Source organism: Selaginella moellendorffii, unplaced genomic scaffold, assembly GCF_000143415.4.
Source record: "Selaginella moellendorffii unplaced genomic scaffold, v1.0 SELMOscaffold_117, whole genome shotgun sequence".
Taxonomy (NCBI): Eukaryota; Viridiplantae; Streptophyta; class Lycopodiopsida; order Selaginellales; family Selaginellaceae; genus Selaginella; species Selaginella moellendorffii.
In genome coordinates, this window is record NW_003314378.1 from 303,210 (window position 1) to 313,795 (window position 10,586).

General features: G+C 49.9%; 2 protein-coding genes across 2 annotated transcripts; one reads left to right on the forward strand and one right to left on the reverse strand.

Annotated features, from left to right (window-relative positions):
- Positions 1 to 4,272: 4,272 nt before the first annotated feature.
- On the reverse strand, positions 4,273 to 6,144 carry LOC112342740 (probable protein phosphatase 2C 71). The gene is made up of 6 exons (XM_024665006.1): positions 6,126 to 6,144; positions 5,369 to 5,512; positions 4,991 to 5,088; positions 4,657 to 4,741; positions 4,436 to 4,599; positions 4,273 to 4,384 (listed from the first exon to the last, which is right to left on the reverse strand). Exons 1-6 carry the CDS (start codon positions 6,142 to 6,144, stop codon positions 4,298 to 4,300), a joined length of 597 nt encoding a protein of 198 aa, XP_024520774.1. The 3' UTR covers positions 4,273 to 4,297.
- A 431-nt stretch (positions 6,145 to 6,575) lies between these two features.
- On the forward strand, positions 6,576 to 7,303 carry LOC112342749 (putative germin-like protein 2-1). The gene has a single exon (XM_024665027.1). The coding sequence runs from the start codon at positions 6,576 to 6,578 to the stop codon at positions 7,239 to 7,241; it is 666 nt and encodes a 221-aa protein (XP_024520795.1). The 3' UTR covers positions 7,242 to 7,303.
- The last annotated feature ends 3,283 nt before the right edge of the window (positions 7,304 to 10,586 follow it).

The window sequence follows — 10,586 nt, forward strand, 5'->3', positions numbered from 1 at the left end:
TCAATGTTGAGGTCCAGGATTGTCAAGGGTTCTTGCACAAAGTGGAATTCGAATGGATTAGCGCACCTTCCATGGCGTCCATATCCCCTCTATAACTAGAAAAAAAACACACTCCAACAAGCGAACGAAGCATTTTCCTAGGCTATGGCATCTCACCAGACGGGCATTTCAATGGGACTGCATCACGTCAAGTGGGAGAAAATCTGCCTTTGCCAGTGCTGCCCATTTCCCTCTGCAGCCTGCTCTAGCACCACCGGCTCTTGTCCCTCCTGCCCTGCCCGGCCCTCAAGCCATGCCCAATCCGAACGACCTGCGAATCTTCGAGACTCACTGCAGCCGCTCCTCTTTGCAGATCTTCTCGCCAGAACAAGGGCAAGCCACCACCACGGCTGATTGCTCGCAGCTGTACACGACATCCCTGAAAGTTTTGTGGAGACTTTACTTGCTGGAGTGGAACTTCTGGGAATTCCAAGCGGCTCTCAAGTCTCTTGAAGTTGACAGGGAAAAATGGAAAGTTGCCTTTATCATTCCCCACACCTTGGTGAGACGTCCCCTCCTGGACGCATGCTGGGTGTGTGACTGTAATGGGAGGGAGCGGAGGTGCGAAAGAATGGGAAAAGAAGTGGAGGTGAAGGATTTGGAGGAGAATTCGCCGCCAGATGGAAAGAGCCTGACGTGTCTCCTTGCGTGACGTGTCAGCCACGTGGCTGTCCGCCTCTTCAATCATGATCGTGGTTGTCCTCGGAAGGGCCGGAGGGTGGCGTGGGCTGACCCTGGATGAGCATTCTCCGGGAGGTCCTTTCGAGAAGAGTGTGGATCTTGTTAGCAACAGGAAGGCGCAATTCGAAATTGAAAAGCTCGGCCTGTTGGCTCATCACCAAAAATGAGCCTGGCCTGGAACAATCGATATTGCCGCTGATCATGATCACCAATGTGATGGCAAGAAGTATCCTTCCACGATCCATTCCAGCCACAAAAGCACTAAACGTAGTGATGATATCGTTGTATAAGAACCAAGAGCTGTGCTTGCTCTGCTACGATTGGATCCAATGGGCCTCCAGTGTTTTATATTCATTCACATAGAAAGTTCTCCACCGGGCTTGGTAAACAGTCAAGTCCTTTGCACGTGCCATCTGTCAAAACAAGACTCGTTAGCTTCCAAGCCAGAACACTCTACGAGCAGTTTTTCAAAGTCCTGCACAAAAGACAGCTCGCCATTTGAAGTCTATAAGCTCTTGGTACCAAATTACCTGGATTTCCAGGCAGCCTTGGTGCAACTTTGCATGGGCCAAGAGCATGACCTGACCACGCAAGTCTACAAATGACGCTAGATTTGCGTGATGCAGCCAAGGAGCAACTTAGAAATCTATCACGAGAAAGAAAATAAAATTTTAAAAGCTTTAAGAACTTTCTAAGACAACACCCTTTCTAAGAATGTACTTTAGACTAGTCTGAAACCCATGCCGCATTCGCACTTTTCAATGTTGTCCAGCGCGAATTGAGCCGGATAAACGTGGTAGCACGGCTCCATCGTCTCCCTCACCGAGCAGACCACGCTCTTGTTCTGGTCGCACACGAACTGCACGGGCCGCACGCCCTCCAGCCCCGCCGCCGAGTAGCCAAACGTGGATGGCGGGCTCGTCACCAGGACATCGCTCATCGACAGCAAGTAGATCTCCATCACCGCCTGTGCGTCGTGATCCAAGTTCCCTGTGTTTTGCACGCCCTCCACGCTCGGCTGGTGGATGGACACCGAGGAGCCGTCCGCTAGATCGTATCCCAGCACCTTGCTCTTGAGCGTCTCCGAGTACTGCAAGTTGAGCGACACCACCAGCACCGCCACCTTCTTGCTGTTCTTCCTCACCGACGATCTGGGAGCTCGCTCCTGGGTGGTGTTTGCGAGCGCGCCTTGTTGCACCAGGCAGTCGAACGTATCCTCGGCGAGGTTGGGTGGCGAGAACCAGATGTGGCTTCGCAGCTGGACCCCGACTAGAAGCTCGGCCTGGGCCAGGTACGCGTCGTAGTACCTGGCCGCCTTGTCCCGAAGTCACTGGGAAGCAACAGGTACCTCACCAGGAGATGGAAGATGGCCTCCTGCTGTGGGAACCATTCCTCGAGCTTGCTCCTGAAAGCCGGGACGTTGTAGAGTGCCGGAGTGAAGTACTGGCCGGAGGAGAGGACGATCCACCGCGCGCTGGAGTTAAGAGCTTGCTGTTGATCTTGGCAGAAGAAGGCCTTGTCCTGGTCCCTGTAGTTGTAATCGAGATAGGCCACCAAGCTCACGTCGACGCCGCGGCTGCAGTTGGGCGATCCCACCAGGCTTCCAATCCACTTGGAGGCGTCCCACGGCGCCAACTCGAGGTGCTTCCAGCTCGACGGCAGCAGCCAGGAGCTGGGTGGAAACGGCTCGCAGAAGAGCGTGTCCAGGTTCTCCAACCTCGCGATCAGCATCGTCCTGTCGGTGAGCAGCGGGTAGAGAAACGCTGCTACTATAGCCACCATCTTGTTGCCGATCCCCTGGCTGGCGGGAACGTAGACGAGGTAGCCGCATGTACTACAGTTCGCGCACTGCTCGGGCCCCGGAGCGCACCTCCCGCGCAAAGCCTCCACTCTAGGATTTTCCTTTGGAGCGACTCGGATGGCTCGAAGCTCGTCGATCTTCGGCGGCTGTAGAAGTCGTACTCGTTCCTGCTCCTGCAAGTGTCGCTGCCGTTGTAGCTTGTGGTGTTGTTGCTGATCCGGAAGTTTGATCCCAGAGTTCGGCTCCGGGACATCATCGCAGAGTCGGAATTTATGTCGAGAACCCATATGAGTAGCAGTGCTGCAGCGGAGAAGAGGAGCACGAAGAACAGCAAGCTCGGGCTGTAACTTTTCATCCTCCGATCCTGGAAAGTTGCCTCCCGAACTCCACCTCAATGCAAAAAATTCCTCTTAGTTGGTGATGGTGATTACTAACCTGAAGATCAGAAAGAATTAAGATTTGAGCAACTAAGAAACAATTCCGTGGCTTACCATGTGGACGGGACACGCGACCAAATACTCAAGACGAAGAAGGAACTCACAGCTCCAGCCAATTGACTTCGTCGCTCACCATCTTTCTGGTGGAGTCTCACGGTACTGGGATGAGAGCGGTATCCAAGGATCTTCCACACGAGCTCGCCTGGAGCTGTCCTTCAAGCTGTTCTCCGTGAGCTCTTTGTTGCTATCCGACCGTAGCAGGGTTTCCACCACTTAGTCCTTCAGAACCAGCCCCTCCAACCGGTTCTCCGAGAGATCCGAGCAAACTCAAAGAGTCTGCCCAAGCTGAGAGACAAGATACAGCCCACACGTGCTCCTCCGAAACGTTGTTCGAGCACTTCCAAGCCCGCACACCCATTTGGATGGCTGAGAGATGTAGAGCCGAGAATGACATTCCGGAGTTTGCTGCTGGACGGGGGAATGAGACTGTTGAAGAGCTCCTGGAGAGCCACGCAGTCGCGAAAGATCCCATCGCGCCAAAGGCCTAGCAGCTCCATGTACCCCCGAGAAGGACGAGCCAGAGATCATGTTGCCGGCTCGTGATCGTCCAGCTGAACTGATTCCTTGACATGTCTAACACCCTGAGAAGTTCCCTCTAAACAGAAGAGATACCTGTCCTGTCCGGAGTTCAATCTCCAGTGAGGCTAGAACTTCCAGGCTGTGAACCTTCTGATGGAACAAAACCTTGATTTCTTAAAGGAAGATTCAGCAGCAGTTACCTGCGATTTAAACCAGTTTCTAATGAGCAAAGACACGAAGATGAGCCGTTTGAATAAAATCAAAAGGGAGTCATACCTCAATTAGCGTAAGAACCGGAAATACTGCGGCCTGAGCAATTTACACTGGCCTCCGCAAAAACTGCTTGAAAAGTTTACCCTTCGCGACTCAAATATCACGTCACAAACGCCACAACAGCTTTCCACCGCTCCAATTCATTCTCGCCTTTGCAGCCCCCCTAGCAAACGGGCTGTCCAAACGCTCGGCCTACGCCCCAGCTACATGCCTGTAAAGTGAAGAGAATATTAGCAATCTTGAGATTCTTCAACAGCGAGAGTTCACCTTCAAGTTGACTTGGTCAGATTTTTTAAGAACTTCGACTATGTCGTTGTTGAAGAGATTGTCAAAAAGGCCATCAGTTCCCAAAACAATGATGTCCCCCTTAGACAGGGATCTTGAATTCCTGTAGACGGAAAATTAGCGAACTTAAGGGAAAAGCAAGAGTACCTCTGCAACCGTCGGATGGTCACTAAATGTTCCAACTTGAAACGGAAAGTTAAAACTATGCTGCATGGGCTCCGAGCTTGCAACTACTTGCCAATTGCGAACTATGATGAACCCAAGTCTCCCAAGTTTGCTGCGTACATGTCTGAAATATATGACCCGACTCAGCCTCAAACATCAACTCCGACTAGCTTACTTGCTCAAACAATGCAGCCACAAGGACCGTTGCTGATCCCTGGGCCTTTGTACTGCCGGCGGCTTTGACAAGCACGTCCTTGGGGTCCGGTTTCCCTTTGCTGTTTACAACCAATGCCTTACAATGTCCCATAAGCTCCCGAGAATACATCCCCGAATCAATGCCTGAAAAGCAGTAAAAACTCTTTTGAAGAAACAGACTCAAAGAAAGATTTTTCTTACCTTCTCCGGCCCAGCCCCCAACACCATCAGCAACACCCATCCAGGAGCCTTCAGTGACGAAGGCATCTTCACCCCCTCTTTGAGCCTGTAAACAGCAAAGCTTAGAAGATCTACAAAAATTAGCAAGTAAGCTTTGCACCTTCTCAGGATGGGGACGCGTCGCAGCAGCATAGTCCAGTCGAAGCAACCTTAAAAGCAAGAACACCATGAATTTCACCAATAGCCACGCGAAACGTAAACAAGCTCACCGGCTGCTAGAATCCGTTTCAGCATTCTGGCACCCTTGCAAGCTTGAGACTTCAGTATATAGAGAAGGAAAGAAAAATTTGCAAACCTCTTCGCCATTTTTGCAAGCCGAGTTGTGTGTCTTGGCCGGTTGTGGGAGGGAAACAGCCGATTCATCGAAAGTAACATGTGTTGTCTCTTCGGGCGCTTCAAGAGATAGAGAGATCAGCAACACCTCACCAAAAATTCCAGGCTACATTCTTACCTCGCGTGCTTAAAGAAGGAGAGGACGTTGCTCGTTGTGAGCCATGATCTGCGGTAAACTTGCGTGATTAGTGCTTGGATCTTATTTTCTTTCCTCGCAGAGAGTTGATTCCACTGGTGGACAAGGCATGGGTTATGGATATGGGTGGGACTTTGGTTGAGCAGCTAAATTCTACTCTCTAGTTCGTGGAATGTTACTCTTAAGATAAAACTATACACTGACCGATCAAACCAGTGAGGCTGGCTGGGCAATTAAACGTTTTTAACATTGCAACGGACTTCGCAGGCTCAACTAACAACAGCGGAAGGGCTCCTGGAACCAGGCAGCAGCGGAGGACATCCACATGACTAATGGCGCCTCCCAACTCTACATTGTTAACAGCACTACACAATTGGGCACCATAGATGGAACAGGAGTAGTATAAATGATTACATTTTGGTCAGCCAAACTATTCTTTAATCATGTGGTGTACTGTTTAGATTTTTCCTTGACAAAATGGTATGGCGGGGAATTCCAAGAGTTCTTGACCGCCTCATGTCTGACTAGGATGCATATGCTGCTTACAACACTCCTATCAACAACCAGAACTCACTGTGGTCACGACTAAGTCATGCCAGCATGGGTGCCCGACTTTGCCCAACAAGTCCAAGAGCTTTAGAATGCACTGCCCACGACCACTGATACTGAGGTCAGCTGACTGATTGACATGCTCACACAGCAGCACAGGAGTATTTTCTCAGTTCACTCCCACCACCCCAACTGGATGCTTTCCTAGATTTCACTGGTGGGACAAATTATAAAACTTTTTAAAATCATAAGTTTATTGTATTAAACTGATTAATAAAGTGGCAGCAATAAACATTCTATTCTGCCCATGACAATGATGCAAGCAATAATCACAATGACTATGACTATGTATGTCTCATGAACTATCCTTCTACACAGTTGTCTGCAAAATTGATAACCTACATAGATGTACCTTTGGTCGATATACCCATAGTTTATTTGTATCAGCAATGGACCTACACAATCCATAATAATTCCGTTAAAACTCCACACATAAAAAGTCTCTACAAAGCAATTTAGTGTCAAGTTTTTAAGACCGTGTAAAACTCGAGTTTCACTGAGACCGGTTCTTACCATCAAAACCAAGATCGTCATCATCTACACACATAAAAGATGATTTTGACGGCTCTAGACAAGCCCGGTAAAAGAAAACTTCCGAGACGACTTGGCAGCAAACAAATCAGATTGTGTTACGCGGACAGCAAGAGTAAAAAATGAAATAGAAGGGAACAGAAGACCGTGTACCTAAAATCGTGCACGATTCACGACGAAGTCATCCAAAGGACCTCGCCTCCCCTCCTCCGGCTATAAAATGCCTGCCCCTCCCTCATATAGCTCCATCAGTCTTTTCCAAGCTCACAAGATGGCTCATCTTCGTTTTGTTCTATCCTTCCTCCTAGCAATCAGCTCCATCTTGTTTGTGCATGCCGCGGATGAAGATATGCTGCAGGACTTTTGCGTTGCAGACAATGGCTCCAAGATCAAAGTGAACGGCGTCGTCTGCAAGGCGGCCGCCGATGTGAAAGCCGAGGACTTCAAGTCGAGCCTGCTGGCGACTCCCGGGAACACCGACAACAAGCTCGGCTCCAACGTCACGCTGGCGAGTGTCAACAATTTCCCCGGTCTCAACACCTTTGGTGTAGCTTTTGCCCGCGTCGACTATGCTCCCGGCGGCACCAATCCCCCCCACGTCCATCCCCGAGGATCCGAGCTGCTCTTCCTCGTGCACGGGAACCTCTTAGTCGGATTCGTCACCACCTTGCCGGACAACAAGCTCTTCGCCCAAATGCTCTATCCTGGAGATCTGTTCGTCTTCCCTCGGGGACTCGTCCACTTCCAGCTTAACGTTGGAAAGGAGCCTGCGGTTGCGATGGCTGGCTTCAACAGCCAAAACCCCGGGGCAACTCAGGTGGCCAAGGCGGTGTTTGATTCCAATCCTCCAATCAACGACGACGTGATCGCGAAAGCATTCCAGATTGACGACCGTGGTCTCATCCAGAAGTTGAGAGAGCTCATCGGCATGACTTGAAAGTTTCTCCAAAGGTTGCGAGGCTGACTTGACTAAGTTACATATATAAATAAATTATTTTTCCAAAGCTCTTACCTTTCGGAAACTTTCGTAAGCACAGCTAGATCGCTTTCCCGCCAATTTCCATTTTAAACACGGTCCTGGAGCGATTTGCCAGGACATACGTCGATCCAATGCCCGAAACATATCGTAATGCGATCGGCAAGATGCCACCAAAACCCTACAAACCAGAGCATCCGGCACAAACGGCATGGCACCAGCAATTCCTCGGCATTCTCCAGTTGCCTGCCACGGCCGAAGATATCGATCATGCAGACGAAGTGATCACTGCCTGGCGCGATCCTAAAATCCCCTGTCACGAGAAGAAAGAAATCCTTATTGCGATTCACGGAGCTGATGTAGGCGCAGGCCGGAGTGTCACCTTTCCCATTGCGCCCTTGCCTCAATGAGCAAACGCAGTGATCCCTTTATGCAGCATTGTAATGGGCTAAAGGTGACACTGTAGTGAAGTGAGGTCCATGATCTTACAATGTTCAAGGGAAAGACCAAAACTACACCTTGTCAACTCACCCAAGCCCTCTCTAAGGGGCTTTTGGCAAGATGACAAAGTATCTCCTTTAGCCTACTTTGAGAGGATTTCGGGATTTACCTGGACGTATTTGAGTGTACTGCATATAATAATCAAGTGGCTGGACATGAGAAGGTTCTGTATGGCTCTATCAGGAGAGGCACAGAGAATGTTTGTTTCATGCTGTGCACGAGATCAGATTGTTTGGTTGGATGAAGCAGTGGACTCGATTTCCAGGCTGTTGTGATGTTCAATTAAGATTGCATTATCGAGATTGGAATCACAAGAACATGGAAAGAACTGGACGTGTCTCCCAGCGTGGTGCGTGTTTCGTCCGGGAATTAATCTTGTGATGTTTGCTCGAGGCGATGTAGCCTTGATTGTCACAGTAGATTGGTGTTGGGCCGGGTGTCGTTGAGGAGGCGGCGAAGCCAGATGGCCTCTTTGCATGCGGAACTAGCCTCCGCCTCACAGCTGGAGCAGGCAACGACGCTCTTCTTCTTGCTGCTAACTGCATTGTGAAGGCTAAACAATTTAGCCAAAGCCAGCCCAGTAAGCTTGACTCGTGGCCTTAAGACCGCAAGAAAACGTATCTCGGAAGTACGAAAAGACGCGTTTTAGTCAATGTTGAGGTCCAGGATTGTCAAGGGTTCTTGCACAAAGTGGAATTCGAATGGATTAGCGCACCTTCCATGGCGTCCATATCCCCTCTATAACTAGAAAAAAAACACACTCCAACAAGCGAACGAAGCATTTTCCTAGGCTATGGCATTGAACACAAGGCTTACAAGGTCTACAATCCTGTCTCCAAGGCGCTGATCATCTCACCAGACGTGCATCCAATGAGACTCCATCACGTCAAGTGGGAGAAAATCTGCCTTTGCCAGTGCTGCCCAATGCCCAATCCGAACGACCTGCGAATCTTCAAGACTCACTGCAGCCGCTCCTCTTTGCAGATCTTCTCGCCAGAACAAGGGCAAGCCACCACCACGGCTGATTGCTCGCAGCTGTACACGACATCCCTGAAAGTCTTGTGGAGACTTTGAACTTCTGGGAATTCCAAGCGGCTCTCAAGTCTCTTGAAGTTGACAGGGAAAAATGGAAAGTTGCCTTTATCATTCCCCTCACCTTGGTGAGACAAGCGCCTCCTGGACGCATGCTGGGTGTGTGACTGTAATGGGAGGGAGCGGAGGTGCGGAAGAATGGGAAAAGAAGTGGAGGTGGAGGATTTGGAGAATTCACCGCCAGATGGAAAGAGCCTGACGTGTCTTCTTGCGTGACGTGTCAGCCACGTGGCTGTCCGCCTCTTCAATCATGATGGTGGTTGTCCTCGGAAGGGCCGGAGGGTGGCGTGGGCTGACCCTGGATGAGCATTCTCCGGGAGGTCCTTTCGAGAAGAGTGTGGATCTTGTTAACAACAGGAAGGCGCAATTCGGAATTGAAAAGCTCGGCCTGCTGGCTCATCACCGAAAACGAGCCCGGCCTGGAACATTTGATGTTGCCGCTGATCATGATCACCAATGCGATGGCAACAAGCATCCTTCCACGATCCATTCCAGCCACAAAAGCACTAAACGTAGTGATGATATCGTTGTATAAGAACCAAGAGCTGTGCTTGCTCCGATACGATTGGATCCAATGGGCCTCCAGTGTTTTATATTCACAGAAAAAGTTCTTCACCGGGCTTGGTAAACAGTCAAGTCCTTTGCGCGTGCCAATGTCAAAACAAGACTCGTTAGCTTCCAAGCCAGAACACTCTACGAGCAGTTTTTCAAAGTCCTGCACAAAAGACAGCTGCTGCCCTAGCAAATGGGCTGTCCAAACGCTCGGCCTGCGCCCCAGCTATATGCCTGTAAAGTGAGGAGAATATTAGCAATCTTGAGATTCTTCAACAGCGAGAGTTCACCTTCAAGTTGACTTTGTCGGACCCAAGAGATTTTTTAAGAACTTTGATTATGTCGTCGTTGAAGAGATTGTCAAAAAGGCCATCAGTTCCCAAAACAATGATGTCCCCCTTGCAGACAGGGATCTTGAATTCCTGTAGACAGAAAATTAGCGAATTTAAGGGAAAAGCAAGAATACCTCTGCAACCGTTGGATGGTCACCAAAAGTTCCAACTTGAAACAGAAAGTTAAAACTATGCTGCATGGGCTCCGAGCTTGCAACTACTTGCCAATTGCGAACTATGATGAACCCCGAGTCTCCCAAGCTTGCTGCATACAGTGTCTGAAACATATGACCCGACTCAGCCTCAAACATCAAATCCGACTAGCTTAGTTGCTCAAACAATGCAGCCACAAGAACCGTTGCTGATCCTTTGGCCTTTGTACTGTGGAGACAATTGATGACAAGTCTCCACATCAGCAAAAAAGACATGTCATTCATCCAAGACACCAACCACCAAGAGTCACACCCATACTGTTATGTACATAACCATACCAAAGCAATGAAGTCGATAGAGCATTCTGCGTACACTGGCAAACACAGCAACACAACGAGCAGGACCACGCTAGGGCTCTTGTAGTCCTTGCTAGGGTGGAACGACAGATTCAAGAACGCAAGTGAGCACAACATGATGTCCATCCGTGCTTCTACCCTAATTGTCGCTCTATGTGCATGGCGTATGGGCGTCCCTTCCAGTGATTCCCACTGCCTCTTCCCCGCCCCTGCCCCCGCCCCCGCCCCCCCCCCCCCCCCCCTCGCTTCTAGCTTACTCTATTGTTTTGTCCTTTCTTCTAGAAACTAATGGCTACCAGTACTCCACCTCGCACTACATC

Coding starts and splice junctions, on each gene's coding strand:
- LOC112342740 (XM_024665006.1), bottom strand. Junction 4,600..4,656: donor TGGGGGCTGGGCCGGAGAAG/GTAAGAAAAATC, acceptor ACTGCTTTTCAG/GCATTGATTCGGGGATGTAT. Junction 4,385..4,435: donor TGGCTGCATTGTTTGAGCAA/GTAAGCTAGTCG, acceptor CATATATTTCAG/ACATGTACGCAGCAAACTTG.
- LOC112342749 (XM_024665027.1), top strand. CDS start 6,576: ATGGCTCATCTTCGTTTTGTTCTATCCTTCCTCCTAGCAATCAGCTCC.